The following is a 19,485-nucleotide window of genomic DNA, read 5'->3' on the forward strand; positions in this document are numbered from 1 at the left end:
CCAATCTCTCAATCCCAAAAATTGCACCATAGAAATCTCTAAACAATTAAAATTATCAACAAAATCTCACTTAAGATGAAACATTTTTCATAAAATTATTCTCCAATTTTAAAATAAACAAAATCATTATATTACATAATTTAATAGTAGGAATTATAGACAAACAATTAAATTGATTGTCATATTACAAAAAAAGAAGAGAGTATATCATAAAATGAAAAGTTAGAATATTTATGATTAACTTTTTAAAATGAACCAAATCATCATATTAGCTAATTTAATAGTAGACCAAGTTTTCGAAAAAGTGATTATGTAAGGTTTGAAATGTAAAGTTTTTTTCTTTTTCTTTTTAAATAATTAACCTTTTTCTATATACAAAGTGTACATAAACATTTATAAGTTACAACGATATCAACTCTTTATCACCTAAATATGAAACCAATTTGGTTAGTCTAATTAATAGAGGAAATGATGTTTTCGTTGAATTTGACAATACAATTTTTTTATAAAATTGTGATTTTTTATTGTTTAAAATGCACTTTTAAATATATAAATGGATTCGAAACCCTAAAACACCTCTAAGGCATTTGCAAACAATTTAGACTTATAATTTTTAAAAATGTTTACCAAATTTTGAACTAGGATTTTTTTTTTTTTTTTAACATCAATGAGTACTTTTTGTATTAGTACTGCGCTCGGTCGCAACAAAATACACGGGAGATTTACAATTCATATACATCCCGGGCTTCAATTTTGACAGTTGCAGACAACCAATCCATGCCCAATTGTCCATAGTCACTACAAAAAGATACAATACTCTATTTATTCCACTAGTATAGACCCAAACAAAATTGAGGGAGAAGGAAAACACAATCAAAACCAGTCAATACATTTGAAGTTTAAGCATCAAGATCAACAGGGTGGTTTAGATCAATGGTCAAGTTATGAACTTCTAAAGGGGTGCTTTATTGTTCTAGGAGGGTGCTCGACTTGGCCATATGGAGTTGAAGATCCTCGATCATGCTACACAACATCCCAACCTCATCCTCAAGCGTGACAATCTGCGTGCATTTGTCCTCTATTACTTTAGAGTTTTCACAAGCCACCACATTTTGACAGTGCACCAAAATCTGAAGGTTGAAGAGCTTCACTTTAATCTTTGCATGCTCTTGGGCACATTGAACATATACTGCAGGAGCCGAGGGAACTGAGAGAGGTTGCTTTTGATCCATTGCCAGATTCTTAACATCACTTTTCACCACCCTGCCTGAGCATGCACGCTGACTAAACCAGGTTCTCGTAGCCATCCTCTCAGAGCGTCACTGCAATGCAGAGCAAGCACAAAAGGCGGAGCAAAGGAAATTCAACACCTCAAGATGGGGCTTATCCTTTATTGAAACCTACAAAGCTCTCTGGAGGGAGCTAAAGCACCCAAGTAGGGAAACACAATCCAAAATAAAAGCTGCAAAATCACACCTCTGAGACTTTCTCAGGTTCTCCTCACTAAGAGGATGGAACCCAATCCTACTAGAATTGTAAACAATGAGCAGAATGAGAAATTTTAGACAACCTAAATGAAATTTATAATAGTTGCCATGCAAATACATTGTGTGGAGCAGAGACGAACTAGAGCCTCTAGGATCCTAATGCGATGCCATCATTTCCTTGAGAGGAGAGATAGCTTCCTTTACTTGCAGCCAAGAGCTCGAGCAAATAGATTGTCTAGTTTGAGCTAAGAGGAGTAAATGTAGCACGAAGGATGAGAGGGCTCACATGGTGAACATCTTCAAATTCTTGAGATAATCATTGAACAAAGAACTAGACAAGAATACTCCCATGCTTAATTGTGAATCCAACCCAAGGAGCATCACGTGGAGGAGAGAATAAAGGCCTCGTGTCGAGAGAGGGGTAGTGCTTCATCATACAAGCGAGGTGGGAGGGACGGTGGAGTGACCTGATAATGGTACCTACCAACATGATAGGTGGGGTAAAATTAGTTACCCTAGGATCAAGGAAAATAAACGTTAAATGCCTTGGATGGGTGGGGTTGGGGGAGGGATACATAAAGGGGCTTATCATGGGGATAGTTAGGGAGTGGGAAAAAGTTGAGGGAACCCATTAATTTCCGATTGGCCTTCACTTAAGCGACAAACTATGTTTGCCATCATGTCAACCTTTGAGTTGAGGTTTTTGAGAATGTGTCAGATTTGCGAACTATCAAAGGTGAGGAGAATACCTTGAACACGTTGGAGAGTCTGATTTAGATGATTGTCTTAAGCAAGGGAGACAGTTCTTAAATTTCTTATTACAAGGTAGGAGTCTCCCAAAATTGTAATATTGTTAACTTCCCTCTTCCTGGTTAGAAGCAGCCCCATATACAAACCATAAACCTTAGCTTGATTATTGGTCCTTTTACCTAAACCCCAAACATACTTATTCACTATTATTCCTTCGGGATTGTAGAATATCCCTCCTTTCCTACCCACCCCTAACTAGAAAAAATATTCATAAAAAACCATTTCATCTATTAATTGAATTTTTATAATTAAAAAATTATAACTAACTAATGGAACAATTCTTCAAAACTCTTAAACAAAAATAAAATTTAACTTCACTATCCATAGCCACCCTCCGAGTTCCACGTTAGTGTAGCATCCATGGCCCCACGTAAAACAAAAATAATTCGAGTGCGTGCCATCAAAGAAAACATATAATTCAGTTTTACTCGATGAATTTAAATCTAACCAAATATATGATCGTATACGCCACCCGGCCATCTTCGGGCGGAGGGAACTTTTTCGCGCCATTTTCTTTAAACCAAACAACAACTACAAACAGCTCCACATTGTGTAAGCACAGAGCCTGCGACGGCCATTTTGCGGTGTGGCTCTGTAAATCGTCTCTAGAGTTTTATCTTTCTCACCCAGCCATGGCAGAAGAAAGCAAATGCGATCTGCAAACCCCACTGCAAGAAAAAAAGAATAATAAGAAGCACTCGGGATTTCAGTCATCATCCGTTAAGAAATCCTCCACCAGGGCTCCCCGCACGCCTGAGGTCACCAGGGCATCTCGTCACGTATCTAAACGCCTCACATTCACAACAGGTGGAGGAGGAGAAGGAGAAGAGGCCGCCCCCAAAACGCCAGCAAAGCATTCAGCTCGAAAGCGGCCCAGGAGCAATGAAAATGACGATAATAACCACATCGCAGAGCCTAAAAAAAAACTTAAAAAAGGCCTTGAAATCGCCAATGGTAGCGAGTCCGTTAGAAGATCTTCTCGCCTGCAGAAGGCCGAAGAAGAAGAAGAAGTCCGGGCTCCTCCTTCTCCACCCCGTACAGAAACTAGGAGGAAACCTTTAAGCTCGAAAAGACCTGCAAGAAAACAGCCCAAGTCCTGCACTAAAACCCTCAGCAGAAACACTACATCGAAGCCCAGTTCCAAGTCCCGGAAACAGAAGTGCATTGCTCAGCAGAATCGAACGCCTGCCGAGAAGTTTAATGGCAAGAAGAAACAGAAGAAGCCAAAGGTTTTCACCAAGGTGGAATTTGATGGGGTTGAGTTTAGGGTTGGGGATTGCGTTTATGTGAGGCGGGAGGAATCAAGCTCCGATTCTGATGACTCGGTGTTCGACGAGTGCCAGATCTGTGGGAAGACCGGAAAGGCGGTTATGGTGGAGTGCGACGAGTGTTTGGGAGGGTTTCATTTATCTTGCTTGAAGCCTCCATTGAAGTCGGTTCCCAAGGACAGGTGGGTGTGCTTGTTCTGTGATGGAGATAAAGAAGGGGAGAAAGTTCAGAGGCCTCAGCGTAGGCAGAGGAGGAAGGTGCGGAAAACTGCAAGAGAAAGGCTTCTTTCATCTGAAATGTGGGCTGCTCGGATTGAGAGGTAATGGCTTGGGTTTTAGAGGTTCAGAGTTCCGTGGGCAGCATTTTGTGCACAAGGAATGTAAGTTTCTCAAAATTTTTGCAGGTTGTGGAAAGATCAAGATGGATCCTACTGGTTTACAGGACGATGGTTTATTATTCCTGAAGAGACATCTATTGGAAGACAACCGCATAATCTGAAGAGAGAGCTATTTCAAACTAATCATGTTGATGATAATGAGGTATGTTGGCTGTATCTCAAATGGTTCTGCATCGGGCAGGTTTACTTTGGATTGAATAACAAAATTCACATTATCTCCTTAGAAACAGGTTATTTGCACTCTACATGCTTTAAAATGGAAGCTTCTAGGTTTAGTTCCGTTCGGTTAAAGTCTACCTATGTCTATGTTTCTTTGCTATCTTGTCATTAATCTGCCTAAGTCGATTTAAAACAATTATATTGGAATAACTTACTATGAAAATTTTGAGAACAGGTTTGCACAGGATTACAAAGCTTTCTTTTATATACTTATAGCTAAACATGTTGAGTGGCACATTGTTCAATGCCAATTCTAAAACCTAATTACATAATGATCACTTGCCAACTCAAGCAAAGCTTTACATAGAGTCACAACGTGGCCATTAATAGAAATCATGCTTTGTAGTGTGCAAAGAGCTCAATGACATTTAGTGTCGAGGCAAATGCAAGACCTATCGATCTTTAAATCAAATAAGTTGTTTCTTATACATGTGGAAGATATCAAAGTATCCATGGTCGAATGTGTGGCTCTTCTACCATTTGAGGTTTAAGGGAAGAGTCTTCGGATAGATGATTGTCTAGTAGAGTTGGATTTGGCTCATCTGTTTAAAAGAGGTGTCTTGTTGTGAAGAGTTGGTTGAGGGAATATCTTGTTAGTCTATCGTAAGTTTTACTATGATATTAGTCGATAGCTTTACATGGACTTCACCATTGAAAGTTGGGTTGCTTCTTGGAGTTTGACAAATCTAAAGGTTGTAATGGCATTGCTCTATGCCTGTCTCTTAATGCCCTTGTCTATTATAAATGCCAAGGAAAAAATGCCACATTTAAGAAAACAAAGAGCCATCGGTACATAAAATCTATACAAAAATAAAAAACTATTGCTTATAATACAACATCTTACAAAGCTTTTCTTTCCCTCAATGCATACATTATTTATACTTTAAGTTATGATATGCTTATCCTTAACCTTATAATCTAATTTTCCTTAGTTATATAAACTCAACATTATATTTTAACACAAATTCAACATTATATTTTAACACTCCCCTTTATGTTCATTGTATCTTTGACATCCAATAACTTTTTGAAACCTCCAATCTTGTTTTTACAAAATGTTTTTATAAGAATATCTGCAACTTTTGGACCAATGCTCCAATAAAATGATGACCTAAAATAGTCTTGGTTTTGACATGATACGTTGAATTTTTGGTGAGTTAATTTGTACTTTGGTTTTTACAATCAAAGTTATCAAAAATTAGAATTGAAATTAAGTTTGGCAAAGCCAAAATCTTGAAATGGGTCTGAATTTGAAATTGGTTATATTTGAAAGGCTTGAAACTTTTAGTTGAATTGAAATTGAGAAAGAAATCGAGAAAATAATCAATCATTTTAAAATACATAAAATTCAAATTTTAGTAAATACTAAATAGTTAATTTTTTATGTCATAGTATCAAAATTGGCCGGTTTGAACTGTAAACCAGCCAAACCGGTCGGTTCATTAGCCCAGGCCACCGAACTGTTTGAAAAACTGGGTTATCTAAGCATACCCCTCGATTTTTTGGTCTGACCAGGCATAAATCGACCAGTTTATTGCCAGGCTGGCCACAAACCCCCAAAAATGTGGTTTTGTGAGTTTTGAAGCGGTTTTGAGGGAAATTTGGGGCTGTGTTTATATTTCATTTTCATCATTTTACTTAAATTTTTAACATTACCATGGAATGACTTGGGATGTCTGAGAGTGGTTTCAACCTCATTGGATTTCATATGGAGAAACTAGAGCAGGGACAAAAGGCAGAGCAGGAGGTGGAGGAGGAGGTGACACTGTCTAGCATGGGTAGGGGCAGAGGACAAAGGCAACCTCTTATTTTTGCTTCTAGAGGATGACAAAGTCCATTTGTAGCCCCAGGGGCAAGGCCTTCTTCCTCTAGAGGAAAAGGCAAAGCCATTCCTTATTCTCGTGAAAGGGGCAGAGGAACTTAGTGACTGATTAGTTTATGACATGTAGATGACTCATGATGGTTATACATTTATTATATTTTTGTTGATATTTAACTCTTGAGACTGAGTCAGGAGTCAGGATTTAGGACTTGATTCACTGTTAATATGTGAAGTAGCACTAGACTTCTTATACATCTTATATACTAGCTTTCTTTTCATATTTGTGGCAATGCATTTATTTGATGTTATGGATACTTTAGATGCTAAAAACTAAAAATAAATAAATATGTTTTTTTTTTTTTTAAAATTTTGTGGAGTTTTTGCCGTTTTTTCTTTCTCCCAACTTTTATGACTTTTTCAATTTTTACACCCATGTCGATTTATTCCTGAGTTTGACTTTTTCCACATTGATTGAAGGTTGTATTGCACGGAGAATAATTCATTTGATTGTTGTTTTAACTTTTACTAATGGTTTAATTCTTGGTGTTTATGCACTTAAAGATAAACAAATTGCACTCACACATGAAAGCACTACAAGTTTGATTGAATATATGTTAAATTTGGCAACTAGGGCCAAACTCCATGTGGGTCATCTTATTAATGGCAACTGATATTTTTCTTGGATCCCTCTCATCGAGAGGTGTAGGATTGATCTAAAGATCACTCGATTCCGATAAGTATTCATGGAAATATGAATTTATTTGTGTTATGGGACAATTCGTCAAGGTCGGCCAACAACCAAATAAACCCCACTTGTGCTCAACGTTTTAGTATAAATAGAGGTGGCCTTCAATTCATTTCAACACAGTCACTTGGGATCTCTTCCTCTCTACTTGTCTTTGGGTTTTAGTAGGAGGAGAGATCTTAAAGGATAACATTGCCCTAATGGAGAAAGGCTCTACGCTGCCCTAATGAAGAAGCCATAATCAGCCTTAACGCAGTCATGAAGGAGATTGCTATGGCGTAGCAAGGAGAAGTCCTAGCTACCCTTAACGCTGGTCTAGAAGAAACCTACGCTGCTGTCCTAAAGAAGAGACCTAGCCCTAGCTGCAGATCTAAATGGAGCCACAAACAAGCCCTAGCCGCAGATCTAAATGGAGGCACAAACAAGCCCTAGCCGCAGTTGAAGAGGTGCCCTAGCTGCAGACAAGAGAAGAGGCCATGCCCTAGCCGCAGTAAAGAGCAAGCCCTAGCCACAGCATTTGAAGTGCGGATTTTGGTGCGGATTCTCTGTGGAAGAAGGTTGCAGCTCTAAGTAGCTAGGAAGGTGCTTAAGGGCAAATTTATGGGTAGCATAGTTATGTCTTCTTAGTCAGATCAGGCTGCAACAAATCAGAGGTAAGTTGAAGTATTTATGTGTGGGTTATCTCTGTCACAGGGCCATTGAATAGGGCTGTTGCTACAGTTGCGTGGGAGGACCTTTTGTGAGGGCCAAAAGGCTAGTTGAGGCCCTCTCTCTAGGCCGCATATGCCCAGGACAAAGCACAATAGGACAGAGGTTCTTCCTTATTGTTTGGGGTTGCTTTATGTTGCTGGTTGGTACAGGTTGGCTGTAGGATACATGGAGGAGGAGCCTCATACCCTACAGCAGATTTGGATGCCTATCATTGGACAACAAATCCTTGATGTAGCAGATCCGAGATCTGTAGGGTGCCTTGAGGTGATTGGGACAGCTAGTACATGGCAGCAAGGTACAACATGTCTAGATGGGACAGCTAGTACATGGTGCAGCAATGGGACAACAATGAAGCTTGGTGAAGCATGGATAGCAGCATCATGGTAAAGCATGGACAGTTGCAAGCATGGTGATGCATGGGACAACAATGAAGCTTGGTGAAGCATGGATAGTAGCAGCATGGTAAAGCATGGACAGTTGCAAGCATGGTGATGCATGGAGCAACAATGAAGCTTGATGGAGCAAGTAAATGAGACAACAGTACAACATGTACATGATGCAATACATGGACAAAAATACATGAAACAATAGATGGGATAGCTAGTACATGGTGCAGCAAAGTGCAGTATGGTACATGGGACAACAGTGGCAGCATAAGGTGCAACATGATGATGTGTACAACATGGTCATGAGGTCTAGCAATGTGGTGATGGGTGCAGCACGGTGAGGTGCAACATGACGACAAGATGCAACACAATAATAGGTGAAGGAGTCACCTTGGAGAATTAGTTGAAGCAGCATGTCTTGCACTCATCTCATGTAGAGATGATCTATTCTCTTATCTAGAAAGTCTTAAGTGTTGACTTCTGTTGTAAATGTACTATCTCTCTCTCTCTACTGAACTATTGAAGAACATATAAAAAGAATTGATCAAGGGTTTCCCCGCATTGGGGTTTGTCCCTGGCTAGCGCCACATCTTGTGTCCTATTTCCCTGGCTTGTCTTTTGTGATTTATGTTTATGTTCTTTCTGCAGTTTACTTTAATGTTGATGTGATTGCTAATCTAGACAAGATATTGAGCTAACTATGAAAATTGAAATAAATTGCTCTTAACATAGAACATACGTAAAATTAACATGGTATCAGAGCTGAGGTGAAGACAATGCCCAAACAAGAGTGAAAGAGCAATCACCGAAGACAGATGGGAAAGGAAAAAAGATCAATGGATTCCTCATCCCTCTTCAAATTCACCAAGGGTGAAATCGAAGCAGAGAACATTATCAAAATGGCGCAGTAGAAGCTTATGATGGCCTACCTAGAGATTACTTCATTGGGAAGTCCAGATCTAAGGGTGGAAGCAAGGCAGATGACTTGTTCGACCATTATGCAAAGGAGTGTCCGAATGGCAGGCACACGTCACTTGATGATGATAACAATCATTCTAAGGACATCTTCAATGATCAGAGGAATGACAGGTAACAACCGACTCTTCAGAGAAAGCAAGGAACCACAGGTATGAAGAATCAAATGTTGTTTTTGATAAGATAAAGAAGCGTTATCTTGTATTGGCCCTCTCCTTCAGATTCTTTGGGAATCTGGCTTATTGATTGTAGTGCTTCAACGCACTCCATCGGATAGAAGGGTGCTCTCTCTAATTTGGTACAGATGGAAACAATCGTGGGATTATACTTGGAGCTGATGCCACCTATCCCGAAAAGGGTGTAGGGAATGTTACCCCTCAGTTGAATGAGGGTAAATCGATTCATTTACATAATCTCTTTTATGTACCTGATCGCAAGAAGAACCTGGTGTCCACTTCGGCATTGAAAGTCTTTGAGTTTAGGGTTGGCAATTTGTATCAAGTTGCAGGATGGTCCATTAAGGAACATGTCAGTGGAGACATCTCATTTATAGCACCGGAGGTCTACTTATTGTGGGGCCCTACCTAATGTGAGTTAGATGGTGACTGGGATGCTTGAATTCAAAAAGAGCATGAAGGTACATGTCTGAGATGTACTGAAGGAAAATCTTACAAGGGGACCATTCCCCTCATGTAGCATACCTACAAGTTTGGAACAACCTGAGGGGCTTGAGATTCATGATCGGGAATCTCATGTGTGCAGGTGGAAGAAAGCCCTCTATGGCTTGAAGCAAAACAACCCGGGTTTGATATGAGAGGATAGCTGTCAGATGAAGCTGAGATTCACTAAGAGTGAAACCAATCCAAACCTTTGTTTGAAGGTTGTGGATGATAGACCTCTCATATCGACACCTTCTGAGGACGACCTATTTCTAAAAGGTGCAGACCTTTTCATTTATAGAAGTAAGAGGGAGTTGGATTCCAGATGTGGAACGATAAACTGTAAGCCCGTGACTACCTTGAGGATCTTAACTTTCAGAAGTTATATGGTAGTGATGTCGGACCAGATTTGGGAAAATACTTTTGAGTTTCATAAACTCATTCGTGTTGATGTTCTTGGTGAACTTCCGTCCGGACATATGATTTGCAGTTAGCATGGTGATCTCATATATGATTGAGCCACACTGGGTTGGTGCCTAGAATCTTTTGAGATATCTTCGGGGCACAATCTCTCATGGATTCATTGCCGGAAATATGAAGCTGCATGATTATTCGAATGTTGACTGGGCAGGCAGTGTGGAGGATCACTAGAGCAGTTCTCAGTGCTGGTTCTCTTTGGGTTCTGCTTTGATATCATGGATGAGCAGGAAGCAGAAGTCGGTTGCTATAAGCACCGTCGAGACCAAATACATACTACGAGTATGATCTTGTATGACGCTGCCTGGTTGTGGAAGCTCTTCAGTGAGCTGTTTGTACACATGATGAATACCATCGTGATCCTCTATGACAACTAGGGGGATTTGATTATTGAGGAAATCTTGTATTCAATGATTGCTCCAGCAGATAGACATCAGATACTACCTTATTTGGGATATGGTAAGTCGATGAGCGAGGAGGCTCCATCGCATTGAGACTGATGTACATGTCACAGACATTTTGTCAAAGCCCCGGGGAAAGGTCAAATCTGTGACTTTCCCGAACGACTTGGAGTCGTTGAGAGAACTTCTTATAAGGGTCTTGCATGTTGTATGCATTGAGCTCTGGGAGCTCTGGGGGGCTTGGGGTACTTACTGGAGCAACACCCGACCATAGGGCAACTCACCCTCCTTTAATGGTGCGCTGTGTACAGGTTGAATGGCTCAACCTTCCCCTGTAATACCCTGAGGCGACTTTGGGACAGGATGATTAGTTCTCCTGTCGAGGCATCCTACCCATGCAGTCTGGGACTCATGGGAAGTACCTCTCATCTGATTAATGAGTAGGGAAATGAGGTTAGGGACCATAGTAGTACTATCAATGGACGCATCGTTGTATCTACCGTACTCCCTATGCTAGGATGACCTCCACTGATCTGGGATCAATATGAGTGGTTTGAGACACTCTCTTGTGATATTGATCTGGGATCAATAAAACTGACTTCGGGTCAGTAAGAGTGATATGACACACTCTCTTCATATGAAACTGACTTCGGGTCAGTAGAGAATGGTATGAGACATTCTCAATCAATTCTTCTTCTTCATGGTTCAGCAGAGTAGAGCTCAGTGAAACAGAGCAGTGCAAGGCACTGATGACAAAGATAGTACAGTCGAACATATGGATCAATGGATGGAGTTCTCTCTAGTTGAGAGGGAGTGTTAAAATTGGCAACTAGGGCCAAACTCCATGTGGGTCATCTTATTAATGGCAGCTGATATTTTTCTTGGATCCCTCTCATTGAGAGGTGTAGGATTGATCTAAAGATCATCCGATTTCGATAAGTATTCATGGAAATATGAATTTATTTGTGTTATGGGACAATTCGTCAAAGTTGGCTAGAAACCAATAAACCCCACTTGTTCTCAACGTTTTAGTATAAATAGAGGTGGCCTTCAAGTCATTTCAACACACTCACTTGGGATCTCTTCCTCTCTACTTGTCTTTGGGTTTTAGTAGGAGGAGAGATCCTAAGGGATAACGTTGCCCTAATGGAGAAAGGCTCTACGCTGCCCTAATGAAGAAGCCCTAATCAACCTTAACACAGTCATGAAGGAGACTACTATAGCGCAGCAAGGAGAAGTCCTAACTGCCCTCAACGCTGGTCTAGAAGAAACCTAAGCTGCTGTCCTAAAGAAGAGACCTAGCCCTAGCTGCAGATCTAAATGGAGCCACAAACAAGCCCTAGTCGTAGTTGAAGAGGTGCCCTAGTTGCAGACAAGAGAAGAGGCCATGCTCTAGCCACAGTAAAGAGAAAGCCCTAGCTACAACGTTTGAAGTGTAGATTTTTGTGCAGATTCTTTGTGGAAGAAAGCTGCAGCTCTAAGCAGCTAGGAAGGTGCTTAAGGGTAGATTTATGGGCAGCATAGGTATGTCTTCTTAGTCAGATCAGGCCGCAACAAATCAGAGGTAAGTTGAAGTATTTATGTGTGGGTTATCTCTGTCATAGGGCCACTAAATAGCGCTGTTGCTACAACTACGTGGGAGGAGCTTTTGTGAGGGCCGAAAGGCTAGTTGAGGCCCTCTCTCTAGGCCGCATATGCCCAGGACAAAGCGCAGTAGGACAGAGGTTCTTCCTTATTGTTTGGGGCTACTTTATGTTGTTGGTTGGTACAAGTTGGCTGTAGGATAGGTGGAGGAGGAGCCTCATACCCTATAGTAGATTTGGATGCCTATCATTGGACAACAAATCCTTGATGTAGCAGATCTGAGATCTGTAGGGGGCCTTGAGGTGATTGGGACAGCTAGTACATGGCAGCGAGGTACATCATGTCTAGATGGGATAGCTAGTACATGGTGCAACAATGGGACAACAATGAAGCTTGGTGAAGCATGGATAGCAACAGCATGGTAAAGCATGGACAACTGCAAGCGTGGTGATGCATGGGACAATAATGACTTGGTGAAGCATGGACAGCTGCAAGCATGGTGATGCATGGAGCAACAATGAAGCTTGATGGAGCAAGTAAATGAGACATCAGTACATGTACATGATGCAATACATGGACAATAGTACATGAAACAATATATGGGACAACCTAGATAATCGGGTTCGTCTTATAGGCCCCACGAATCCCGAATCCATCGTGTCCGACACGATTCTCTCGAGATTCGTGTCCAAAAACCATGACACGTCGTGTCCTATTTTGACACGTCGAATCTGACTGCGTGTCACGATTTTGGCAACGTGTCTTGTTTTCCAGGACTCATTAGGCGGCAAAAGTGACCTGCACGGGTATGAAAAGGCCGCATTTGGTCATTACAACGATGCACATTTTCATTTGGCAAGCGTTTTGGCAGCTTAATGATCAATTCTAGGCCCTAGTATTGATATGCTATTCATGGTAATGTTAAATTCTTAAAGTAAAAGGAAGAAAATGAAAATTAAGGAAAATGTCACTTCCTTTTACTTAAATTTTTAACATTACCATGAAATGACTCAGGATGTTTGAGAGTGGTTCCGGCCTCATTGGATTTCATATGGAGAAAGTAGAATTTTAGATTTCATTCAAAATCTAGTAGACTTATCAGTTTTTCAGGATTTTAGGATTGGGGGATTGCAATGTTTCCATTGAATTTTGTCATGTATTAGGGTATGGAACTCGTATTTAATCAAGAGCACCAATCCCTCTACGTACCTTGATGTTAGTGACATTGGTTGTCAAACTCCTGTATCATGACCCTCCTAAAAATGTATGCATCACTCAAACAAAATCTTGACTTGACATGTTATGCTTCTTCTATCTTATGTTAATGCTTAAAGGGTGATATTAATGACAAAGATCCCTATATAGATATAGAGGTAATGACAAAGATACTTCTGGATATTAATGCTTAGAGGGTGATATTAATGACAAAGATCTTGATTTTCCAACAAGACTAAAAAATTAGACATTTCTCGTGGTGGCAAGAGGGCCAAGCATAAGAAATAGATAATAGATTGACATGTATTTGAATTTTGTATGTACTATGCATGCTAATAGCTATAGATGAAGATCTATATTTGAAATCAATAAATTTGTATCATTAATTAAAATTTGTGTAAGAAATATCTAATTTTTAATATATATATATATATATATATATATATATATATATATATATATATAATAAAATAATATATAACGAATCCTACGTGTCCTGTTCTGGGGGGTCAACATGTTTGAATTCGACACCACGAATCCCGAATCCTACGAATTCCGAAACCCCGTGTCAGGTGACTTAGGGGACAGCTAGTACATGGTGCAGCAAAGTGCAGTATGGTACATGGGACAATAGTGGCAGTGTAAGGTGCAACATGATGATGTGTACAACATGGTCATGAGGTTCAACAATGTGGTGATGGGTGCAACATGATGACGAGATGCAGCACAATGATAGGTGAAGGAGTTGCCTTGGAGAATTAGTTGAAGCAGCATGTCTTCAACTGATCTCATGTAGAGATGATCTATTCTCTTATCTGGAAAGTCTAAGTGTTGACTTTTGTTGTAAATGTACTATTTCTCTCTCTCTCTCTGCTGAAATATTGAAGAACATATAAGAAGAATTGATCAAGTGTTTTCCCACATTGGGGTTTGTCCCTGGCTAGCGCCACATCTTGTGTCCTCTTGTTCTGGCTTGTCTTCTGTGGTTTATGTTTATGTTCTATCTGCAGTTTACTTTAATGCTAATGTGATTGCTAATCTAGACAAGATATTGAGCTAACTATTAAAATTGAAATAAATTGCTCTTAGCATAGAACATACCTAAAATTAACAATATATGAATTGCAAAGTTTTTCATTCGAGGGCATGGGTTATTAAATGATTTTAATTTTTATATGCTATTTTTCTTTTTCCTTTTTATGTTTTTTGGTGGGCTATGCATTTCGCCAATTGTAGATAAGTTGTTTTGGGATTTGAATCAGCTAGTTCGAAAATTTTTTGTGCAAATGGGCTTTGATTATTATTATTTTGCCAAAACTAGATTAGTTTTCTCCTTGATTACTTTGAATCAACAAGTTTCAATAATCCTTTGAACCACGATATACAAGTGTAGCTTTCCTTTGTTGTTGGTGCATGTGTTTAAGAGTTCATCTCAACAAAAATGTATTACATAATCCAAAATTGCTACTATATATCATAGTTCACAATATAATAAGGATATGTGTGGTTGCTTTTTATTGTTCCAAGAAATTGTTGTAAAGTCAAGATCGAATGTAAATCCTACTATTGCCTTTTTGTCATTTACAAAATCTTGCCTAATTGAAGTCCAAAAATTCAATTGATTCAAAGATTTGTGTGTGTAAATTTCAAGTCAAATTGTGTGAATTTTAGGTCAAATTATGTGATTTTGTTGATGTTAAAGACAAGAATTATGGATGTGTGACAAACATAGGAATCAATTCAACTCAAATTATAGAGATATGACTTCAATAACGGAAATATGTCCTTGTAATAACAAATCTCAAGTCAAATTAATATGCAAAATTGATATGAATATACGTAGAATAATACGAGCGGGAATGAAATTTTTTTATTCACAATGAGAGAATTGATTACAACATTATTTGGGAGATCATTTTTTCCAAGGAAAACATCATGGGGAAACTCAATGGATGGTTCCCCACATTTGTGGTTGACATCATTAGTAAATTCATTAGTGTAAATCGATTTGCCTAGCCCAAGGGGATCCAAATCAAGCACTTGCTGGTAGAAAAATCAATTAAGCTAACCCCTTGATCTACATCATTTGGATGATCATGCCAACATATGCCAATGTTTTCCTTGAAATAACAATTCAAACAAAGTTTGTTATTCATTGAAGAATCAATTTAATTGTGATAATAAGGTTGTAGGTAAATTGCCAATACACTATTAATTTTTGGTAGCATCTTACAGGCATTCTAGTCTCTATGGTGTTTATGAGGCTAAGGAACACATTATCTTCATGACCATAAAAGGTTTTTCTAGAAACGCCCTAGAAACACCTCAATTAGATTAATTGACCAATTATTAAAATTTCCCTAAGTCTAACTTATTGGGAAAACTGGTTAATTAAATCAAATTAATTGAGGAAAATTGATTTAGCTCTAGAAATTTCCGTAAAAGTCATTTGATGGAGTCAAGATGATCTTAGCCATCGATTGTGATTCGATCATGGTTGTTGATTGCTCAATAGGAGATTATAATAGCAAATCGATTGGGGTTTTGGAGGCACAATTAAGACACGAGAGTTCAGAGGTAGGTAGTGCAAATTGGCTAGTTGAAAGAGCAAGGCGCAATTCCAACCAGAGAGATTCCAACATCGGGGTTTTTAGTAGTGAGAATTTCTGGAGAAATTCCCAGAAAGTTTCCAACATTCCAATGTGAGGAAGGGTCAAGATTTCCAGCAGAAGAGGTTGAAGCAAGCAGTGTGAGTTGCATGTGTGAGTTGCAGAGGCTATAGATTGTGTGGCAGTGTTGGAAGGTGATTCAGAGGAAGAGTGAGTAGCTTTAGTGAGCAGCAGGAGGCAGAGTGACTGCCAGAAAGGGTTTCTAGAGGCAAGATTGAATTTATCAGAGCAATGTTGCGCAGTCCAGTTAGCAGTGTGAGTTGCAGGCATGAGTGTGAGTGGTTGAGAGGAGGCTAAGTTGATTTGCTGGAGGGAAAAGGGATTTCCCAGTTATTTTTCCAGTGGAGATAAATTTGCTAGAAGCCTTACTAGTGAATATGCAAGCAATTGTATTCTCTATTTTTCTAAATAATAACAATAAAACCCCCATCTGCTGCACTGGTTTTCCCTTCGAGGTATTTCCAAGGACGATTGTCCAAAAATATTGGTGTCCAATTTTATGTGTGTGCATTATTTCTCAATTCCAGCATTTAATTTTCTGAAGAATTGCAATAGTGAATTTATCATTATTTGTCATAATATTCTGAAGACAAATAAACTGCATAAGTTAGGATAAATATCTAGTTATTGCATTTGTGGAAATTTCACATGGTATTAGTGTAGATCTAGTGCAGAAGGTTTGCTACAAAAAGGTTTTGCAGGAATAAATCAACACAGAGCACACAAAGAGAAAACACACAAGGTTTTATAACCCAGTTATTAATTTCTCCAGTTATTTGAGTTTTAATATATTCGCAATTTTGTAGAGATGTTCGCAACAAGGTTGAGAGATCAGGATAGGTTGGACGGAGCCTCCAACTTTGGGATTTGGAAGGCCAGGTTGGGCATGGTTTGAAGGAGTTTGCAACAACAATTATTGTTGTACCAACAATTCCCATCCAGTTTCATGATTACAAGAGGGACAATGCCAAAGCCAAGAGGATGATTTTCGATGGAGTGAGAGATCATATTGTTCCACATATCGCAGAGAAGAATACAACGAAGGAAATGTGGGATGCGATCGTAAAATTGTACCAGGATCCTACAGAGAATAGGAAGATGATTCTCAAGGAGAAACCGAGGATCCATCAAGAAGAGTAAGGGAGAAGACGTGACTTCATATCTCACCAAAGTTCGACTTGCCAGAGATGAGCTAGCTGTAGTGGGTGATAAGCCTAGTGATAATGAGATGGTGCGAATAACACTCAATGGATTTACCAAGGAGTGGAGTGTTTTCATCCAAGTGATTAATGGGTGGGATAAACTTCTAGATTGGGAATGCCTTTGGAGCTACTTCACTCAAGAGGAGCTCAGGCTCAACTTGGTTGATGCGAGCAGTGGTAAGGTACCAAAGGGGGAGGAGGAAAAAAACATTGCCCTTGTAGGAAAAGGAAAATTGAAGTAGGGTTCCAGTAAGGGACAGGGCTCAAAAGGAGAAAAGAAGGAGGGTCTCTCAAAGGTCAAGTGTTTTGACTCTGGTGAAGTTGGACAATACATCAACTAATGTCCTAATGAGAAGAAGGACAAAAGGAGAAGCAGACATCAACTTCAACGAAGGTTGACGATTTATCTTCCAGGTTGGAAGAGGAATTCACACTTATAGTTTGCAGTATCCTCAGGAGGAGTAGGAGGAGTATGACACTCCTGTATTCCAGGTTGCACAAGGCCCAAGGAAGGAGCAATAAGGAGATCTAGATCATAGCCAAGGAGGGCTTGATCAATAGATTAGATCAAGTTGCTTAGTATGTGATTCCTTAGTTGGACCATTATCCTTGCTATGGGAGTCCAAGTATTAAAGGAGCAGTGAAATCGAGACTCACTAAATGCAGTGATAGAAATAATGCAGAGGTAGCACATGGGCATCAACATTGTGAGATCAGAGTAGCGCAACAATAGCATGGTGGATAGTGATTGTCGGAGGATTTTCTTCACAAAGATTTTCAGTTTCTGAGTGACAGAGGGAGATCGATTTTATTTGCAGGAGAGGAGTGCAAGTTGCTCCAGGGAGGATGTAGCCTCTCCAATAGTGCAAATTAACTAAGGCAAAGGGAGTTGCCTGGGCAACAGGTACTTTGCTAGTCAGATTGATTTGCAGAGGCGAAGCAATTCCCAGTTTGATGGTTTGATTTCCACGGAAGGTTGAGTTATTTTCCCAACAGTGCCATTTTGCCAGAAAGGACAACTACAAATGTGATTCATAGTCTCAGAGGGAGGCTGAATTGATTGGTCCAATAGTGCGAATTAACTGAGGTAGAGGGAGTTGCTTGGGTAACAGGTTCTTTGCTAGTTAGATTGATTTGCAAAGGCGAAGCAATTCCCAATTTGATGTTTTGATTTCCAAGGGAGGCTGAGTTATTTTTCCAACAGTGCCAGTTTGTCGGAAAGGATAACTACAAATGTTGATTCAGAGTCTCAGAGGGAAACTGAATTGATTGGGAGGGGCCGAGTAGCTTCCAAGTGGTTAGATCAACTAGTAGAAGTGAAGGAATAAATTTATTGGAGGTTTACTAATTTACGACAACCAATTGTAATATTTTCCAATCACATATTTTGGACACCAACAACATAGATCAGTTCGGCTACAACATGTTCCCATAAATTGGTAGGTTGCAAATATTCTCACAAAGGCCTTGGGCAAGGCAAAGTCTGTCAACTTCAAGGATAAGATGGGAGTAGTGGAGAACACCTTCCTCGCTATGGGGGAGTGCTAGTTTTTTGTAGCATCAGAGACACCATTTAGAAATGAGAGTTCAAGGGAAGGTAGTGCGAATTGGCCAGTTGCAGAGAGCCAAGCGTAGTTCTATCCAAAGAGACTCCAACAATGGCGTTTTCCAGCAATGAGAATTTTTGAAGAAGTTCCCAGGAGGTTTCTAGCATGCCAGTGTGAGGAAGGGAGGTCTAGATTTCTAGCAAAAGAGGCCAAAGCAAGCAATGCAAGTTAGATAGTCACCTAGTGCGAGTTGTAGAGGCTACACTGTTAAAATCTGAAAGTTCTATGCAAAGATTAAAAAAATTCTTTGTAGAAACTTGAAAGTTCTATGATGAAAACTGAATGTACTTGCAAAAAATTGAATGTGTTTTGCAGAAAATTGAATGTACTTAGCATAAAGCTAAATGTACTTTGCAGAAAGCTAAATGTACATAGAAAATTGAATGTTCTATGTTGTTACAATTACTTAGAATGCAAATTTCTTCTTCACAACTTTTCAGATCAACAATTGTAGATAGAACATAAACTTAAGGATCATATGAAGACAACCAAGCACAAATATGAGACATTGAGAGTTAGGTCCCATGACCAAGGCAAAACCCGCAAGGGGAAAACCCAAATGATTCTTCTTCTATTAGATTTCTTCAATTAGTCAGCAGAGTACATAGAGAGAAAGAATGAGAATGAATAAAGTCACCAATGTCTGATCAACTTGCAGCTGAAGTGCTCTTGCTCTTTGCTTGAAGATATCTTCCTCTTGATCAGATCTTGTCCTTCTCTCTAGCTCTTCTCTTGCTCTTACTCTTCACTTGCTTTCACACTTCTCTTGCACACACTCAACACTAGCTCTCCTTCTTCACTGTCAGGCCAGGAGGTAACTCGTCAAATGAATTTTGTTTATTCATTAAGA

At 39.5% G+C, this 19,485-nt stretch overlaps 1 protein-coding gene across 1 annotated transcript in view; it reads left to right on the top strand.

Annotated features, from left to right (window-relative positions):
* Positions 1-2,839: 2,839 nt before the first annotated feature.
* LOC149230525 (origin of replication complex subunit 1B-like) overlaps positions 2,840-19,485 on the top strand; it is a 37,273-nt gene continuing 20,627 nt past the window's right edge. The window contains 2 exon segments of the mRNA XM_089379007.1: positions 2,840-3,885; positions 3,970-4,105. Coding sequence (XP_089235133.1) covers positions 2,930-3,885; positions 3,970-4,105 — 1,092 coding nt within the window. The 5' untranslated portion in view covers positions 2,840-2,929.

This window comes from Pinus tabuliformis, chromosome J (assembly GCF_031772625.1).
Source record: "Pinus tabuliformis cultivar Carrire ecotype Pingquan chromosome J, CPIR1, whole genome shotgun sequence".
Classification (NCBI taxonomy): Eukaryota; Viridiplantae; Streptophyta; class Pinopsida; order Pinales; family Pinaceae; genus Pinus; species Pinus tabuliformis.